General features: G+C 48.4%; 1 protein-coding gene across 1 annotated transcript in view; it reads left to right on the top strand.

Moving 5' to 3' along the window:
* The first annotated feature begins 3,977 nt into the window (after positions 1-3,977).
* ZFR2 (zinc finger RNA binding protein 2) overlaps positions 3,978-20,753 on the top strand; it is a 43,429-nt gene continuing 26,653 nt past the window's right edge. Inside the window, exon 1 of the mRNA XM_027085513.1 lies at positions 3,978-4,084. Coding sequence (XP_026941314.1) covers positions 4,032-4,084 — 53 coding nt within the window. The 5' untranslated portion in view covers positions 3,978-4,031. The remainder of the gene's footprint in view (positions 4,085-20,753) is intronic.

Consider the following 20,753-nt stretch of genomic DNA (forward strand, 5'->3'; position numbering starts at 1 on the left):
CCCCCATTGGAATAGAAATTTCAAAAGAGACTTGGTTGGTTTTGTACACTGTAATGTGCCAAGGCAGTAGCACGCATCACAAAGGAGATGTTCGGGAAATGCAGGTAGAATGCACGGACGCTGGCTCCCCTTGTGGGTCTCAGACAACACTCTATTCACGTGGCTACCCCACTCACTGCATCAGGGTCGGTCCCCCTCCAAGCCAAAGGCATAAAGGCAACCGCCCCACAGCAGAGAAGGAGAGCCCAGAGACTCCAGCACAAGATCTGGACTTTGCACCTCTTGGCTGGAGGACGTGGCGCTCTGGGAAGAGACACTGAGCGGGAAATCCAGGTTTGTTCTAGTATTGGGCACTGGGGTCCGAAACGTGAGGAAGACTTTTTGCTTTCGTAGAACTCCCACTCGGAGAAGCAGATGGGCAAGGGAGTCTGGGCTGACATCTTTGGAGCAGAGTGGCTTGGGGGGCACATGGGGAGATTTCTCAGAGTGGGGCAGGGGTGGTGACCGTGTGGGTTGGGCGCTGAGGAGTGAGTAGGAGTTGGATGGATGAAGAAAGGGGAGAAAAGCATTTGGAACAGAAGGACGTTTGTAAAGCAGCAGCTCTTCCTCCCTGAGAGCGCGCTGGGAGCTGTCCGTGGTGCTGCAGCCCGCCACCGAGCCGCTGCGTGAACCAAGATTGGCTGTCGTCTGGTTTATCGTTAATGGTGGTTATATATATTAATATATATGCATAACATAAAGTTTGCCATTCTAATAATTTTTAAATGTAAAGTTCAGTGGCATTAATTCCATTCACAATGTGTAACCATCCCCACCATCCATCTCCAGAACTTTCTCATCTTCCCAAACCAAAGCTCTGTCCCCATGAAACACTAACTCCCCAGCCCCATTCCCCGAGAATGTAAGTTTCTTGAGATCAGAGATGTTTCATTTTGTCATTGCTATATCTTTAATCCCTAGACCAGTGGTTTTCACCTGTGGGCGATTTTACCCCCCCATGGGACATCTGGTTATGTCTGGGGACATTTTTGGTTATCATGACTTGGGGGATGGAGGTGATTCTGGCATCGAGTGGGTAAAGACCAGAGATGCTGCTCAACACTCTACAGTGCACAGGACAGCCCCTTCCCCAAGAGAATTATCTAGTCTGAAATATCAATGGTGCGGTCGTTGAGAAACCCTGCCCTAGAAGAATACCTGAAACGAAGTTAGTTCTCAGGGGAGTTTGTTGAGGCAATGAAATTACTAAACCTCCTTTTCCTGATTTGCAAAGGGGATTCATACAAATACATTTGATCCTCATTATTCACAGTATTTGTAAATTTGCCTACTGGCTGAAATTTATTTGTAACCCCCAAAATCAATACTCATGGTTCTTCCAGGGTCATTTGTAGACAACACAGAGAAGTGAAAAAATCTGAGTGCTGATTGTGCATGTGCTGTCAGCTGAGGTTGAACCAGATGATGTTTATTCCAGCCTAGGCTGTAAACAGCTGTCCTTTTTTGGGTCTATTTAGTGCCGTGCTTTTAACATTTTTGTGCTTTTATCTTTTTGGTGATTTGGCTATTTATAATGGCCCCCACACATGGTGCTGAAGTGCTGTCTAGTGTTTGTTAGCACAAGAAGGCTGTGCTGTGCCCTTATGGAGAAAATAAGCATGTTAGATAAGCTTCACTGATGTGTGAGTTATAGTGCTCTGGAATGTGAGTTCAATGTTAAGGAATCTACAATGTATATTAAATAAGAAGCCTTTAAACAAACAAACAAAAAAACACACAACACGAGGTTATGTATTGATCAGTTGATGAAAATGTTGTGACCAGAGGCTCGCAGGAACCTAACCCTGTATTTCCCCTAGGAGCAATGGGTCAGTATTTTGCTATTTCAGTGTTTGCAGCAACTTTATAGAACAGAACTGCTGCCAATAACGAGAATCAACTATACCTACTTCTGTGGGCTATTGTGAGGACTAGATAAGATTATGCATGTAAAGCATTTAGCACAATGCTTATAGCAAATAACAGGAAAGAAAAGATATTATGCAACCAGAGAAAACATCAAAACAGACCTGCTTTTGTAAAAGGCATGCAGCCTGGGTTATCTAGTTAGAGCTGCAGGAAATTGGAGGGAGGCCATGTGTAATTACCACGCTGGCCTTTAGCCAGGGCATGGCAGGAGAGCTGCGTTTGCCAGACGCACTAGATTGTTTCTTGTGGCCACACATGGTCATTAAGACACAAATGGAAGAATGCCATCCACTAAATCACCCATACGGCTTTCCTTGGCACCCTGGGCTTGCCATGGTTTCCATCCAAGAATTAACTAGCCCTGTGCCTGCTTAAAAGGGTGGCAAAAGAACACCACCCCACCATGGTTGGTAAATGTACTCTTTTTTTTTGCCTTTAAAAAATTAATATAAAAACTTGAAATAATTGTAGATTCACATGGGGTTGTAAAAAATCACACAGAGAGATCCCATGTACCCTTTTCCACCATGTTACCCAATGGTAACATCTTGCAAAATTATAGTATAATGCAGTAGCACTATTGCTTTTGATATAGTCAAGATACGGAACATTTCAATCACCACAGGATCTCTCATGTTGCCCTTTTATAGCTACCCCCAGTCCCCATTACCCCCTCCCCATGTCCTTAACCCCTAGAAATCACAAATATGTTCTCCATTTCTATGATTTTTGACCTTTCAAGAATTTTATGTAAATGGAACTTTTCCCACGCAGCATAATTCTCTAGAGCTTTATCCAAGTTGTGATGTGTATCAAGAGTTTATGCCTTTTTATTGCTGACTGATATTCCATTTATAGGAAATGTCCAGAACTGGCAAATCCATAGAGACAGAAAGCAAACTAATGGTGGCCAGGGACTGGGGTGGGGTTGGGGAAGTGATTGTTAAGAGTTCATGGTTTATTCTTGGGTGATGAAAATGTTCTGGAATTAGTCGTGATGGTTGCACAACTTTGTGAATATACTAAAAACCATTGAATTGCACACCTTAGTTGGGCGAATTGTATGGTACATGAATTATATCTCAATAAATCTGTTCTTAACCAAAGACTACCTTAATTGTAATAGTTTGGTTATGATCTGCTTCCCTGAATCTAAGTTCTTGAGGACTGGTGCCATGCAGCTTACTGTTGCACTCCCCCCCCCAAGATGGCCCTGCCTATAGTAAGTGGGTCAAGAAATAGCCCTCAAAATGAATTACCCTTAGAATAGGGTTTCTCCACCTTGGCACTGCTGATGTTGGTGCCAGGTCATTCTCTGTCGTGGGGGCCCTCCTGGGAACTGTGGGGCATTGAGCAGCATCCCTGGTCCCCATCCACTTGATGCCAGGAGCACCCCCAGTCGTGACAACCACAGATGTCCCCAGACACTGCTCACTCTCCTCTGGGGGCAAAACACTCCAGTTGAGAAGCACTAATTTAGAGCCACTGAATTTTAGGTACTGGAGCCTTAGAAGGCTCCACGAAAAGACTGGCACCCAGGGGGCTGCTGAAGGGACAAGCAGGACTTGGCCGTATCAGTAGGGCCACATTTACCCAGCCAGAAACGGTCAGCGGGGCAACCAAATCCACCCAAGGGCACAAAAAGGAAAATCACTTCCAGCCTAGAAACCCCCAAGCTGAGAGGTTAAAGGGAAGGAGGGGAATCCGATAAGGGGCGGGGCTTGCGGCGAGGGGCGGGGCTTGAACGGAAACAGAGAGGGCCGGATCTGGGGCTTGGCGGGAAGGAGGGGGTGGAGCCAAAGACCCCGGATACTGGGCGCTCACAGGGAAGGTGGGGGCTCCAAGCAAGGGGCGAGGCTTGCGGCGGGGCGGGCTCGAGGCAAAGACACGCCCCCAGGCGCAGACTAGGAAGAAGGCGCAAGCTTCGCGTGGGGGGCGGGGCCTGGGGCGCGTGGCGGGGCGCAAGCGGCACGAGGCCTGGGCGCGGGCCGGATGACGTCACGCGCCTGCGTCCCCGCCCCTTCGCGTCTCCGGGTCAGCGGGCGCACTGTGGAGAAGCCAAGATGGCGGCGAGTAATTATTACGGCTTCGCGCAGGGCGCCGGCTCGCAGTACAGGTAATGGCCCCGCGCCGCCCGCGCTGCCCCGGCCCCGGGGAGGCCGCGGCCCCGAGTTGTAACTGTCGGGGAGAGCAGAGGGGCTCCTGACGTGGTAGAGGGTTCTGGGCTTGTCGCGGGGATGGACCTGAGGGGGCGCCGAGATCTGACGAGGGGTGGGGCAGCCTGGGAGGGTACCTGGCCGGACTGGGGGAGGGGCAAGGGCCGAGGACGGAGGGCGGGGAGGTCAAGCTTCCTGACTTGGGGTGGGGGTGGGGAGAAGACAGAAATCTGGGAGTGCACCTGGCGGGGCAGAGGGTGGAGCAGAGACCTTGGCGAGGGAGAGCGGAGTGGAGGTGGGAGGGAAGACAGCCCTGGAGGGGTTCCTGGCCAGGCAGGGGGCTGTGGGGTTTGGAGGTAAGAACCCTGATGGGGGGAGGGGGTGTTAGAGAACACGGAGACCTGGGAGGGTGACGGGGGGAGAGGCAGAGGCATGGGGGAGGGGGATAGAGGCCTGACTGGAGGGGCGGGCAGAGACTTGATGGCATAGCGGTCTTGACCTGAGCGAAGTCCTGAGACCCTATAGGAGAGTGGGCACCTGGGGCTTCCTGGGGAGGGAGAACAGTAAGGAAGGGTAGAGGGACCTGGAAACTCAGTGGAGGAGGCGACTGGATGTTTTAAGATCTACTGGCAGACAGGGGCCGAGGGAAGAGCCAGGGATGGGGGTGGACAGGGATGGGAAGCAGCCTGGGGAAGGAGGGCTCTGTGGGTAGAGACACATGGGGTGTGTCTGTACCCCAAATGTACACACGCACATCATTCTCCAGGGCTTCTCCTTGGAGCCTGTCTGTGGTCTCAGTCCTTTAACCTGGCACACCAGACCAGGTCCCAGGCGGGGATGCAGGCAGAGCGGGCATCCCTGGGGGAAAGTGCTCCCCTACCCACTTTCCTTTGTTGCCCTGGTGTCACTTGCCAACTGGTAGCCTGGCAGAACCTCCTCCTGGGCCAGTTTCTCACAGACTGGATTCAAACTGCCCCTTAGATAACTGAGCGAGAGGTGCCTGCTGCACCACGGGCCTGTTAGGATTGTTTCATGCTCTCATTCAGCACGTTGAAAATAGGTAAGACTAGTGGAAAGTTAGTGTCCACCCCTCCCTCAACCCAGTTGTTGTGGTGCTGCTGTGTTCTTTCCTGTGGAATCAGGAGGAGTTCGGTCAGGCCTTGGAACCAGGGGTTGTGGAATTTGAGAGAGCTCTTCCTGCTTTCTGTATCCAGAGTGGTCTGAAAGGTGTAGTGTTGGCTGGTCAGGGAAAGAATGGCTACAGAGTGTTACATTTTTATGTTATCCTTCCCTGTTTCCGTCATCCTTGGTGGTAGAGCATTCTTATTGCCAGTGCTTAGTTACAGCAGCAGGACTAGGCTAGGCTGTCAGGGACCACACCCTTTTGGAAATGTTCTGCCCCTCTGCCTGCTTGCTGCCAATGCTTTCTTTCCTTTCTCTCTCCTTTCTCTTTCTCTTTTTTTCTCTCTTTCTCCAGTGCATTATTTAGTGAGATGTGGAGAATCACTTGAATGTTAGGTTTTCTATTAAGATTACCTTCCAGAGGAGAAGTTTGAGCACTTAACTCGTAAAACAGGTAATTGCGGGCCTTCAGCAGATGTTTTTGTCATTTACCTGAATTAAGGTATTTAAACACTTTGGCACAGCTCTTGTCTGGATTCTGATGACTTAGGTGATACAGTAAACAGACATGTGACTAAGGATGTTAAACTACCACGAACTGAATGTCAAATTAGTCAGTGTCTTTAGAATTGTCCCCAAGGGTGTGTGTTATTCCTTGAGAAAAGAGTAGATTTAACTAAATCAAAAACATAGGAATCGGGCTTCCCTGGTGGCGCAGTGGTTGAGAGTCCGTCTGCCGATGCAGGGGACACGGGTTCGTGCTCCGGTTCGGGAAGACCCCACATGCCGCGAAGCGGCTGGGCCCGTGAGCCATGGCCGCTGAGCCTGCGCGTCCGGAGCCTGTGCTCCGCAACGGGAGAGGCCACAGCAGTGAGAGGCCCACGTACCGCAAAAACAAAAACAAAAAAAATCCATAGGAATCATAGCAAAATCAATTTTAGTCTCAGAAAACCTTGAAACAAGATAATCTGCATTGTCTGAATAGTTTTAAGTTAACTAGACATTCTCTTTTGGGGGAAACAACTTTTGCTTGAAACCTTCAGCTGCTTTTAAAGTATATATTTCTTACATAATGTGCCATGGAAAAACTGATGAGGTAACAGATTTTGTGAGTACCAACTTTATGGACAAATACTGGACAATAGTATTTACAAAGCCCATTTCATGGATTGCCAAAGCAAAGACGACAGTTTATTTCTTAGAGGAATTTTGCATAGGTTTTTTTGGCTTTTAAAATTGGTAACCATAGCCCTGGATAGTAATATTCCTTACATTGTCATCCATAAATAGGGTTGGAATTGGAACTGTTCTTAAATTGTTGTTCAGTAAGAATCGGATGCACACTTACTCATGAAGTTATAAGAAAAGTTTGTAATTACTTGTAAATAATGATGATTTTCATTTATTTTACTTTAGGTGGTCTTTTAAATCTCATAAAGCTTTTTTAGACTTAGTGCTGCACGTGTTCAGAATTAAGGATTAATCCCATGTGGAAAATTGAATCTGACAGTGTGTTTAATTAGCACTGAATGCAGTTTTCAGGTGTGAGGCTGAGAGCTGCTCAAGAAATCCAGCAGAGTTCTGTGTGAGTTAAGTCGAGTTGGTAATGAAAGCATTGAGAGCTCAGAGCTGTACGGTAGATGTCCCCAGGGGTGGAATGTGACAGGCGGGCCAGATCTACTGTAATATTTCCCTTTTCTAGCAGTTTTGTCAAAATACCACCCATCTAGTGTAGCTGGCTACCTCTACCTTTGCATCCTTGTTAAACCTAAATAAGACAGCTACTGGGTTTTGGTGTAATACTTGATTTCCCATCAGGAGAAGTTCTATTTTAATAAGCTTTTGGCATAAATGTTAATAGCCGAATTCCTTCATCTGGAGAATATCAGGAAGTTGGAAGCCTGATTGGAACCCCATCGAACTCTGTTAGTGGTGGATAACAATATGAAGTGCTGGTTACTGATTCTCTGTATTGAATAAGTCCCAAGCACTTGATATCTCGTCCAGTCCTCACAGTAATCCCGTGAGCTAGGTATTAATGATACCCATTTTGCTGATAAGGAAACGAAGCTCGGGTGCAGTAACTGGTGTAGGATCCCCAGGGTGGTGAGTGGTGGTGTCTGGCTAGGAATGAGGGCTGCCTGGCTCCCAGGCCGTGCCTTTGCCCCATGGTAGGGCATGCCCGAGCCTGGGGAGGTGCTCATGGTGGCAGACCTAGCCTGATGCAGCCGCTCAGCAGTGGGGCCTGCTGGCGGAGACTGGGTTCCGCCATTCTTTACGCTGTCACCTGGATCCTGCCCCTTTCGTTTGGGTCCTAGTCAGATTGTGGTTTAGGGCCGCATTCTTCAGACCTTGCAAAATTACTTGCTCTGGAGTGGGGAGGCCGAGGAAGTATCTGGTCCAGTGTCATGGGGATGGTAATGATAACCCAACCCATGTCTCTCGATAATCTCTTCCAGAGGCAACAGATAGCTTGGGAAAGGCAACAGAGCCCACGTCAGCCATGGGGGGCAGCATAGGCAGCCCCAGTGCTGCCAGATGAAAAATCACCCATTAACACCACCCAGGTAGGAGACCGCTGCCCTGTCAGGTATGGCTATGACCAGATTCAGAATGGTCCTGGTCATACCCAGGCCAGCCTCTGTTGCCTGCACCCCATCTCTGACCCCCTGGTCTCCAGGCCCTTCCAGAGTGAACGTTACCCTCCAAGGCCTGTCTGTCCCCTGAGCTTAGGTCCCAGAAACACAAGCTGCCAAAGAGAATCTGGTGTCATTGCCTCAGGGACTGGGTGCACCTGCCACCACACCCAAAAGCAGGAGAGTGGGGCTCGTGGGAACCTGTAGTTGAGTTTGAAGCAGTCCTGACAATGATTGCACCTCGGCAGCACTTCCCGCGTACTCCCCGATGGGATTGACTGGAGGTGGACCCTGGGAAAGCAAGGCACAGGAGTTCTCCTTTTACAGTGTGCCTGCTGTTGTTTTCTTAAAGACCCATCTCAGGAAGGCTCTCAACTGCAGGCGAGACCTGATTTCAGCATATTTTAAGGAAAACCTTTCAAATGACAGAACTATACTATCTGTGTTCCAACCACACGTACATTAGGTACATTTAAAATTTTTGAAGTGTGGACTTTGAATTTTCATTTTATCCATTTTAGAGCTAAAAGTCAACTCACCAACATCAGAGCATAAGTTAATTCCGAATAGAGATTTTTTTCCTCAACATATTCTGTTTCTGAATTTTTAAAAGTTTTACTTTATATTTTGTCTTTTGTCTGGATCTACCAATGTGTGTATTTAGAATGATCAGAACAAATACATCAAATTTAAAAGCATTTTCAAATGATCCTTTAAAATTCTTTTTTCATGTGAGTGTAATTGGTGTTTTCTTATGTGGTTTTGGAGGTAAGGAGACAAAGACCATTGATCTGGATGAATAACTGAGCAGTCCTAAAAAGTAAGGGAAACGTGTAGAAAGGGTATTTATAAACCTCGTATTCATTCCTTATTTTATAGTCTATATTATATATTCATTATTTTATATTCATTCTTTATTCGTTCTTTATTAGTAGATCAAAAATTTGTGAACCTTCAGATCAGGAATTGCAGATGGTCTTGTAAGGAGCAGACACATACATGTGTGAATACCGTCTAAGATAGAGGATAGAGGGTCTGTCAGGGGAGGATCAAAACAGCCTGCGCACCCCACCCTCCCACCTGTCATTGACACGTGGCACTGAACCCAGAGTGGCAAGTCTTCCCAGTTTCCCAGAGAACCCACAATTCCCTGTCCTACGTGAAATCCCCCAAATTTTAAATACCAGAACCAAAGTCAGACTGTGAGCCAAATGACACCTGTTTCCACTTTATGACCTTGCTTTCTGTTCTTAAAAGTTTAATCACAGAAGGATAATGTAGAAGACATTATAGATACATTTGATAATTAAAAGTAATAGTATGTATTCCAGCTAGAAGGAGGAGCCCTCCTTTTTGACTGGTTTTAGTCGATTAAGAAGCTCGTGGGGTTTTGCGTGTATGTTAAGAAGATACTACCAGTTTTTGTCTTCATCACGGCTCTGAGCTGTTCAGATAGCTTATTCATCTAAGGTGAGAAACGCTGTCTAATTCAAAACAAAATTAGGAAGCTTTGACAAAACACAGGGATTTTTTGCTTGTTTCTTCTGTTTTTTTGTATGTCTGTGACACCTTAAATCTGAAGTGTGCTCTTTACTCATAGGGTATTCTAGAATCTTGGTAGGAAAAGCTTTTGGTACCACCCAAGGTCTAACTGGTGGGTAATTGTTCCCTTGTTCTGTCCCTTGTACTGTGATATCCGTACACCAGCTGGGAACTGACATTCTCTGCCTGTCCTTTTCTCTTATACTTGCGTTAGAGGGTAATTCTAAGCTTGCCAGACTTTTCTAGCTAGAAACTTCATTTGTTAATATTTGGGGGAACGGGACTTTTTTTTTTTGGTACATATTGTGCTTTGGGCAGGTTTTCTTTCCCCCCAGAGGTAAGTTGCATTTGCAGCACATCACTGTCCGCTTGCATATTTAAATTAACTGTTGACTAAGAATTGAGAATTACTTCACTTTGGTTCTGTAGCACTTTGTAGTTTGGAAACTCACTTTTGTTGACTGAGGTTAACTCCTTGTGAGTTTTGCTCTCTGGGAACAGAAAGAACTATAATGTCTAAGACTCTTGGAATGAATGTTTTTAAAATAGATTTTATTTATTTATTTATTGGCTGCGTTGTGTCTTCCATGGCTGTACGCGGGCTTTCTCTAGTTGCTGAGGGCTTCTCATTGCGGTGGCTTCTCTTGTTGGAGAGCACAGGCTCCAGGCACGCAGGCTTCAGTAGTTGTGTCACACGGGCTCAGTAGTTGTGGTGCACGGGCTTAATTGCTCCGCGGCATGTGGGATCTTCCCAGACCAGGGCTGGAACCCATGTCCCCTGCATTAGCAGGCGGATGCTTAACCACTGCGCCACCAGGGAAGCCCGGAATGAATGTTTTTTAAAAAGCCAGTGGCTTCTTTTAAATTTTGAATGTCATTGCTTGAATCAGGGTTGGTGGTTCGACGTCTGTTGTACTTGCTTATGAGAAACTCACACTGGCTGTCTAGTCCCACCTCCCTCTGTTGACACGAGAGGCCCATGCGCTAGACCAGCATAGATGTTGCTGTGGAGGTTTTTCTGCCCCTTAAAGCAGCAGGAGAGGGCTGGAACCACGGATGAGCCCTCTCTGTGCCCAGAACAGCATTTCACCTATTTGGTTCATGGCAGCAAAAAGGCACGGCCGTATTGATCCTGGTTGGGCGTCCTCTCACTTGCACTGCTCCTGGGGAGGGCGAGTGTACATAATGCTTTCTCTTTAGCTTAACCAGCATGTATCAACAAGATGGCATTCTTAAGCATCTGACCAGCGGGGCTAACTATGCAGCCACCTTCCATGTGAGCACCACGTTCCTTTTCAGAAGGACAGAAGAGAATTCTGGGAGTTCCACTGCCAAACAGAACATGGCTCACCCTCAACACTCAGGAAACTCCCATCACGAGTCTCTGGAATCCCTGCCTCGGGAACACCAAGCAGCCCAGTGGCTCTGTCTTGAGGAGCTAGGCTGGCCCTGACTGGGAGCTGGAGACTCCTGACTACATTTTAAAGAAGGCTGCAGATGGGCGTAAGAGAATGAAATTCTCCATCATCTTCCCAAGAGCCCAAGGATTTAGTTCACCAGATCCCTTTCCAGGATGTCTTCCGGGAGTACCTGGGTCTGAAATGGATATTTAACATGGAGAGTGCATATAAGACTTTCGTGGAAAAAAAAAACTTCTGTTAGAAAAATCAGAATTGTTATGGGAATGAATGTATGGTATGCTGTATGTTTTGAATATAAAACCCTTGTGGGGGGCTTCCCTGGTGGCTCAGTGGTTGAGAGTCCTCCTACCGATGCAGGGGACACGGGTTTGTGCCCCGGTCCGGGAAGATCCCACATGCCGCGGAGCGGCTAGGCCCGTGAGCCATAGCCGCTGAGCCTGCGCGTCCGGAGCCTGTGCTCCACAACGGGAGAGGCCACAACAGTGAGAGGCCCGTGTACCGCAAAAAATAAAAATAAAATAATAAAACCCTTGTGGGGCTTCCCTGGTGGCGCAGTGGTTGAGAGTCCGCCTGCCGATGCAGGGGACACGGGTTCGTGCCCCGGTCCGGGAAGATCCCACATGCTGCGGAGCGGCTGGGCCCGTGAGCCATGGCCGCTGAGCCTGCGCGTCCGGAGCCTGTGCTCCGCCAGCGGGAGAGGCCACAACAGTGAGAGGCCCGCGTGCCGCAAAAAAAAAAAAAAAAAACCCTTGTGAACTGAAGTGCCAAATGAAGTCATCTCTCTGGGTGTATATGTATGCGTGTACCCACAAAATAACAAATGTGATCTTACTGCCAATAAAACTGGTTTGAAAATATCCTCCCTGATGAATGTCTTGAGTGCGCATGTTAGCCTTGGGTATCACCCTTCACAGTGCACCGTCTAAGCTCCGAACGTTCCTCAACCCTGTGAGTAGTCACAGACGCACCTGGGAAACTGAGCTAGATCAGGATGCCGGAGCCGAGGTTTTCTCCCCATAGCACTGCAAAGTAGGTGATCGTTGAGGTTGCGATTTCCAAGTGCTAGGCACTCAGGTTTAACCCCTCCTTCTGGTTTAGTTTCTGCCATTGGGGTGGGGGTGGGGGTCCTTAGGAGGAGGGTTGATAGATAAGTGGGTGAAGAGCTATGCCCTGGAAGGAAGAGTCCATGATTTAAAAAGAAAGCACTATGTAAGGTTTCTCAGCACTGTGATTCCACAAAAATCTTTCTTGCACTTGATTTTTTTTTCTCATACTCTAAATGTTTTGATTGTGTTTGTGTGCTCACTGAATGATTCTTTGAAAGCAGTCTGCAACAGAGATCATTGTTACAGCAAACCCAGAATGACTTGTCTTTCCTCCTGACCATCCCTGTGACATTTCATCACCTGCCTGTAGATTCCTCAGATGCGCCCTTCTGAAGTGAGGTCTACACTCAAGGTGCAATGTGTCCTTACGATTGGCCTTTTAGGAGCAAGCAGAGCGTGTACCAGAGAGTTTCCTGGGTCGGGGAATGTGGCCTCCCCAGACGCGTCCCTTCCATCTCCGGGCCTCCGTGTCCCCATCAGTTAGGTGACTCACTGAACAAGCTCATATCCATGGGTCTTGCCAGCCTTGCATTCTCAAATCTTATCTAGACGATGCACCCAAAGAAGCCTGACTCTCCAAAACAAAATTCAGACCAAAAATCCTGCGACCCAAAGACAAGGATGGCAGCCAGGACTTGTGAATCTGCGTCACACAGATGTGCTTCAGTCCCACTCTTCCTGAGCCAACAGGTGCCGGTGCTTTCTCCCCAGCTTCCCGCCTCAGCTCTTCTCCCTGCCAGGCAGGCGGCACTCACCGGGCCCTTGTTGTCATGGGGACAGCGGCCCTGGGCCTTGTGGTGCAGCGGCACCCTCTCCCTGTGAGCAGCACGTGACTTCAGACAGCAACAGCACAAGCTTAGGCCCCTTGCTTGAGGGGAGGCTTCACTGAGAGTAAATGTGTGACTCTGTTCTTCAACAACTACTCCCAACTCCTTGCTCTTGGTTGGGGCTGAGAATTGGTAGCCTGCAGACCATGTTTGATTATCACACCAGCTCTCTTCGGCCCGTGCAGTGGGTTTTTTACTTGCTATATTTGAGTTAGGTGCCAGTATTTTAAAATTGGGAGACTTTCCAAAGATTTCTGGTATCGTTTAAAATGGGAAGATCTGGCCACTCTGGGCTGCGTTGTGAGCTCCTGTGCGAGGCACTGTGGCACATGAGTTCTTGTTTGTCACGACATCCCGAGAGGTAGGTGTTCCCATTTTACAGGTGAGTAAACTGAGACGAGGAAAGAAGAAGTGACTTGCTCAAGGCCCCGCGGTGAGCCAGAGCCAAGATTGGGAGCCAGGTGGTGTGGCTCCTGTTCCCATGCCAGCTGCTGGACTGTGGCTCTCCTCCCAGTTCCTAAGCTTGAAACCCCTGTGAGCTCTTCCTTGATCTTGATCTTGGTCCTCATGCAGAACCCTCGCGTCCTCAACATCTTCTCTTAACCTTGCTCTAAGGGAGTGTCTCATTTGTGCCTGCAGGATTTTCATGCATGGAGGTGACTGACGACAGGGGCCGTCTTGCCATTGAATGAGGATTTATTACATTTTCCGAGAGAAGGGAACACGCCACGCCACACAGGGGCACGTAAACTTTGCTTTAGTCTCAGCAAATGCTTTTTGCTCTCCCATTCAAGGAGAGATTCTTAAGCTGGGGCCTGTGAGGCCCCAGGTGATTACCGGCAAAGCCGTGCCATTTCCGGGGAGTCACAGAGGGCCGGAAGTCACAGCTTTCATCTCATTCGTAAAAGGACCCAGAAAAAGGCTATTAGAAATTGACCTCTTACCAAAGGGAACCGGAGAAGAGGTGTGGGGACTCTCCCTTCAGACTTGGGGCAGGGAGCCTGGGCGGGAGTGACAGCCTCTGCTGCTGACTCACCTTCCTGCCCCCTACCTTTAAATGTTAGGCTCTAATCCCTGATCCCCAACCCTGGGCACCCAGACCTTGCAGGTCTGAGTTTCTCAGATTGTTCTCTGTGAGGCCGTCCTGGGCGCTATGGGGTGTGGAGCAGCATCCCTGGCCCCCACCTACTCGATGCCAGGAGCCCCCCAAAGTGACAACCACAGATGTCCTCAATATCACCCCCTTTCCCCTGGGGGCAGGATCACCCCAGGTGAGAACCCCTGCTCTAGATTACCTAGGCTTTGACAACCATATGGGCCATGCCTGAGGAGTCGCTCCCATGAGCTATTTTTTGGCTAGCTCAGCTCCTAAAACCTCGATGTGGTAGATTGTTTGCCAAAACACCCCTGTCCTTTATGTTGTTCCTTCTTATATCCACGCCCTTTCCACTGTGACCATGCAGCTCTTCCCATCTAGAAATTATCAATACATCCATTTCCCTGGCCCTCAAGCCTGGGCTTCCTTGTGCTCCTCCTTGGCCCGTAGATTGCAGCGGAAGAGATACTGCCATAGACTGAAGGTTTATACACCCCCCACCCCCCATTCGTATGTTGAAACCTAACCCCCAAGTTGATGGCATTAGGAGGTGGGGCCTTTTGGAGGTGATTAGTTCATGAGGGTGGGTCCCTCGTGAATGGGATTAGTACCCTTTGAAAGGGACCTCAGAGAGCTCCCTTACCCCTTGTGCCATTTGAGGACACAGCGAGAAGATGGCTATCTATGAACCGGGACGCAGGCTCTCACCAGATACTGGTCTGCTGGTTCCTTCATCTTGGACTTCCCAGTCTCCAGAACTGAGAAATTTCTGTTGTTTATAAGCCACCCAATCTATGGTATTCTGGTGTAACATCTGTTCGAGCTGCCAATCCTGTTCATGCCTGTTCTAAGCGTAGACCTCCAGAGCCTTTGCACACGTCCTCTCCATCTTGGGGGACCCTGCCACATGAAGGGCCCCCAGCTGGACCACTGGAGGAGAAGATACTACAGGGAGGAGGGCTTCAGTGCCCGTTGGACAGCCAGCTGCCCTCCAGAAGTGGAGCTGCCTGCTGCTGACCTCAGATGCAGCCCAGCCCAGCCTACAGAGTTAGGAACAAAATAAACCATGGCTGTTTTAAGCTGGGGATCAGCAAGCCTTTTCCTAAAAGGTCAGAGAGTAAATATTTTCCATTCCAGGGGTGTCTTAGTTCAGGCTGCTGTGAGAAAGTACCACAGACTGGGTGGCTTGTAAGCAACAGGAGTTTATTCCTCTGGAGGTCTGCGATCAGGGTGCAGGCAGGGTTGGGTTCTGGTGAGAACCCTCTTTGGGTTGCAAATGGTGACTTCTCACTGTGTCCTCACCTGGAGGAGAGCGGAGTGGGGAGGCAAGCTCTCCTGTGACTTTTATAAGGGTACTCATCCCATCACGGGGGGCCCCACCCTCATGACCTCATCTAATCCTAGTTACCTCCCAAAGACCCCACCTCCTAACACCATCACATTGAGGGGTAGGGGTTCAACATAACAATTTTGGGGAGACACAAACATTCAGTCCACAACAGCGGGCTACACTGGGTCTGTTGCAGCTACAGAGCTCGGCCACTATAGGGCAAAAGTGGCTGAAAGCAATACATAAACAGGTGGGCATGGCTGTGTGCCATCAAAACTTTATATTTTGACACTGAAATGTGAGTTTTGTATAATTTTCACGTGTCATGAAATAGTACTCTCTTAACTTTCTCCAACCACTTAAAAATGCAAAATTCATTTTTTGCTCATGGGCTGTGCAAAAAACAGGCAGTGGGCAGATGTGGCCATACTTGGCCTAGCCTTCTTTTAAATCCCTTCCATTTCTCCCTTTATCCCTTCCGTCTGGGCTCCACTGTGCTGAGCCCTCTCCTGAGAAGGGCACGAGTCCCATGGCACGTGCACCCTCCCCAGCTTGAGGGCATCCATGCTCCACTTCCGCAGAGCTTGCTTAGCTAAATGAAAGCCAGGCAACACGTCATCCTCCCGGACCACAAACAGCTTTGTGCTGCCCTGAGCAGTTACTCAGGTGGGCCTACTGTTCCCTTTGGGGTCACAGCTACCACTTTGACCATAGTCATGAAACGTTTACTTGACTGCTTTGCAAGCCCCGTTTTGGGTGTCTGCAAAGCCCTCGACCACCGGGAGCTGACCTGGCTGAAATTTGCATAGGTGACCTGAAGTGGCCTCTGTGTGTCTCCTATCAGCTTTGCCCTCAGCTTCTCCCCTCTACAGCCATCACCACCTGTCTAGTCTGCTCGAGCTGCCATAACAAAACACCACAGACTGAGTGGCCTAAACAATGCACGTATTCGTCACAGTCTGGAAGCAGGTTCAAGATCCAGGTGCTGGCAGGGTTAGTTTCTCCTGAGGCCTCTCTCCTTGGCCTGCAGATGGCTGCCTTCTTCCTGTGTCCCTGTGTGGTCTTCCCTCTGTGTGGGCATCCCTGGTGTCTCTTCTCATAAGGATACGAGTCCTATAGGATTAGGACCCCACCCTTATGGCCTCATTTAATTCTTTAAAGGCTCTATCTCCAAACACAGTCTTATTGGGGTTAGGGCTTCATGTGAATTTGAGGGGGGGCGGGTACAACTCAGTCCACAGCACCACCTCAGCATCCTAAAACAGGACAGATCTTGTCCTGAGATACTGTGGTGACTCCGGATTGCTTACTGGATAAAACTCGGATTCTGCCTGGCATCCCAGAGTCCCGAGCCCACCATCCAGCCTCCTGTCACCCACCCCTCCTCTGTCCCTCAGCACACAGGGCCATTCCCCTGTCAGCCCCTGTGCTCTTCTCCCTTTCCCACGTGTGTGCCAGGCCCTTCTCTCAGCCCAGGGGGCTGCATCTGAGCCCTCTCTGGAATCCCAGTATTCTTCATAGGTGAGGCCTTTTCAGGCTCTGGGTTGGAGGGGGAGGCTCCTGCTGCCTGCTGGGCTGTCAGCACATCCATACTTCTTCCAGACGGTGTGTCTCTATCTCCCCCGCCCCTCCCCCAGCGTCTCAGCTGTTTGCACAGGAGAGGTGCTTCATCCTGTCATCTGAGTAGAAGGGGGCAGGGGTGACCTCCGGTTAGATCAAGGGCGTTTCAGCATCCCACATAAAACTCAAAGCTGATATCTACCCTGACCCTGTACGCTTCACAGCCAATCAGTCTGCTCACAGCTGTGACGTTTGCAGGCCCTCGTAATAAAACTGACAGGAGTCACCCTGCAGGGCACGGGAACACCTGAGATCTCCCACCACTGAGTTACATCAAGATCAAACGGCTTGGACGCCCAGCCATCTGTGAGCAGACTCTCCTTTTGTCCTTGACTTTGATCTAGCTCAGTGGTCTTCAAACCTCAGGGTGCATAAGCATCACTACTCAGGGTCGTATACAACCAAAACATGTCCTGAATTCTTAGTTTACGCCCGCAAACGTGCTGTCTCGAGCCTGATCCCGAGTCACAGGGTAGCCCGCAGTGTCCCGGTGATCCTTCTGGAGTAGGGTCTGGACCAGCTGTAAACCAACACATGACGTTGCCCATCTGCAGCTGGGGACTCAGAGCTGGTGCCCTGGGATTGGGCTTGTCCTAGACCAGTGGTTCTCACCCGGACAGTGTCTGGGGAAATCTGTGGTTGTTTGAACTGGGGACACCTCTGGCATTGGGCGAGTGGAGGCCACGGATGCTGTTCCACAGCCCAAAGTGCCCAGGATGGTCCCCTACAGAGAGTGATCGGGCTGCAATGTCAGCATTGCCAGGATCGAGAAACCCTGCCCTAGACAGAACAGGCTGTTTGATCTCCTGGCCTGGAACAAGGTCAACAACTGGCCGCCTCACTGGTTCCCTAGGTGGGCCCCCCACCAGATGGAGACACAACTTTTGACCTGAGCTGGGTCACTGCGGGAGCAGGTGAAGAAAGCCCCAAGCTTATCTCTACTCCCTCAGGCCCTCAGCTAAAGGACAAGACTTGCCCTCCACCGCAGGAGACACTTTGCCTCAGCACCCTCAGTTGGCACCACTTGGTGCGCTGGGTCTTCAGGACTGGGGGCAGATACCCTTCTGGAGGTGGAGGCCATTGGCACGCTGGGAAGCCAGGCAAGAAGGAAAGCATCACTGCAGTGCTGATGGCCTCTTACCCAGCAGAGGCAGCAGGGCTCAGTCCAGAGAGTTCCAGGTCTGCGCTCACACTTGGACTCCAGCACTCCCGCCCTTGCAGCTTGGGCAGCTCAGACCCCTTTGTCGAGCCTTCTGAGTGGCTTCAATGGCATGGCTTTTTATCGTCCTCCCAAAGCCCATCCTATCCGTTTTCCTTGCCAGTTTGGGTTGGTCCACACCTCTCCCATGTGACTCAGGAGAAGGTGGCCCCAGCTCTAGGTTAAATCCTTATGGATCTGAGGCAGCCATCCTCACCCCATTCTCCTCAGCTGTGCCCTGTTTGGAGCAGGTCGTGTGGGACCCAGGCTGGACAAGAAGCCATGAGGGGAAGCTGGCACAAGAAAGCATATACAGAACATACGTAGAACATGTGTAACAGTAGAAAATGGGGAATAGCATGTGGTGGTTTAAAAATATTGCCATAAATTCTCATATTCAGTATTCATTAAGAGAATTCATATTCCATATTCCCATAAATAAATTCACTCCTCCCTTCAAAAGATGGTGCTTAATCCTCTCCCCTTGAGGGTGGGGTGTATTTAGTGGTTCACTTCTAAGGCAGAATGTGGCAGAAGTTATGCCATGTGATGTCTGAGGCTCATAACAAGGATAGCTTCCACCTGGTCCTTCCTCTCTCTCTCTCTCTGGCATCTCTCATTCTGGGGGAAGCTGGTCGCCATGTTGTAAGAACACTCAAGCAGCATTGGGAAAGCACCAACCATGTTAAGGAGCCATCCTGGAAGCAGATCTCACTACCCTCACTACGCCAGTCGAGCCTTCAGATGATGCTGTCCTAGCCAACTACTTCTTCTTTTTTTTTTTTTTGCCGTGCCGTGCAGCATGGGGAACCTTAGTTCCCTGACCAGGGACTGAATTCGTGCCCTGCATTGGGGGCATGGAGTCTTAACCACTGGACTGCCAGGGAATTCCCCTAGTCGACTTCTTATTGGCAACGTCTTAAAGACTCTGAGTCAGAGCCCATCCACGCCACTCTCAAATTCTGACCGACAGAATCTGTGAAGATGGTAAATATTTATTATTGTTTGCAGCCACATCGTTGGGGGTAATTTTTTAAATTGAAGTATAATCACTTACAACATTCTGTTAATTTCAGGTATGTAACATAGTGATTTGATATTTTTATACATTACAAAATGATCACCATGATAAGTCCAGTTATCATCTGCTACCATGCAAATTTATTGCAATATTATTGACTATATTCCCCGTGCTGTATATTACATTCCTCAGACTTACTTACTTAAGGACTGGAAGTTTGTACCTCTTAATATCCCTCACCTATTTAACTCATCCTCCCAACCCCCTCCCTTCTGGCTACCACCAGTTTATTCTCTGTATCTATGAGTCTGTTTCTGTTTTGTTATGTTTACTCATTTGTTTTATTTTTTAGATTCTTCACATAAGTGGGATCATGTGGTATTTGTCTTTCTCTGTCTGACCTATTTCACTCGGCATAATACTCTGTAGATCTATCCATGTCACAAATGGCAAGATATCATTCTTTTTTTTTTACAGCTGAGTAATATTCTATCGTGCACGAGTACACGTGCATGCACACATATGTGTGTGTGTGTGTGTGTGTGTACCTAAGTATCCGTCGTTAGACAAATGGATATATATCTCCTTTATCCATCTTCTTTATCCATTCATCTATCAATGGACACTAAGGTTGATTCCATATCTTGGCTTTTGTAAATAATGCTGCAGTGAACATAGGGGTGCATAATCTTTTTGAATTAGTGTTTTTGTTTTCTTCAGAAAAATCCCCAGAAGTGGAATTGCTGGATCATATGCTAGTTCTATTTTTAATTTTTTGAGGAAGCTTCATATTGTTTTCCATAGTGGCTGTACCAATTGACATTTATTGGACCCCCTGCTGTGCGGCTCAGTTCCTAACAGCCCCCAGACCAGTACTGGGCTGTGGCCCGGGGGTTGGGGACCCCTGCCCTACAGGGTTTGCGGGAACTTCCTTCTTTTAAAAATTGAAGTAGAGTTGATATACAATATTGTATTAGTTTCAGGTGTACAGCAAAGTGATTCAGTATTTTCTTTAAAGATCTTTTCCGTTATAGGTTATTATAAGATACTAAATATGGTTCCCTGTGCTCTACAGTAGGCCCTTGTTTATCTGTTTTCCATATAGTAGTGTGTACCTGTTAATCCCATATTCCTAATTTATTCCTCCCTCCCCTCCCCTTTGGTAACCATAAGTAATTTTTAACTCTGCAATAGAAACTGATATATAATATAACTACTTACCAATAGTAAAATAGGCAAATGAAATACAGCCAAACAAATGAATAACCTTCACAGTTTGAGAGGCCCAGGGCAAAAGTACAAATGGAAGCCAGCATGCCATGTCTAAATATTTCAACATTATAGACCAAACTGGCAAAAGTTAAATACAGTATGTTCTGTCCCACCTACCTTAACAAATATACCTTTCTAATGACCAAGAAGAAAAAAAAGAGTGATGCTAGGTTTGCAGTTGTCAGAACATCAAAGGTTATCATTACTGTGCGTGTCTGGGCATTCTGGTGATGGGCTGATGATGTTTGGGTGTCTTAAATAAAATAAAAACATACTAATTCATAAATGATTATGTATTCTGTAAAATGTATTCTAGGTGCTTTCAGTTCAGCATGAATGATGTTTGTGTAATCAAGATTTTCATGTCATTTGAGTTTTGTTACAATAATGACCCTGTCATGGGCTGACTTGTGTCCTCCTAAAATTCATATTTGGGTG

Source organism: Aethalodelphis obliquidens, unplaced genomic scaffold (assembly GCF_003676395.1).
Source record: "Aethalodelphis obliquidens isolate GAN/ISIS:26980383/991018 unplaced genomic scaffold, ASM367639v1 scaffold53, whole genome shotgun sequence".
Lineage (NCBI taxonomy): Eukaryota > Metazoa > Chordata > Mammalia > Artiodactyla > Delphinidae > Aethalodelphis > Aethalodelphis obliquidens.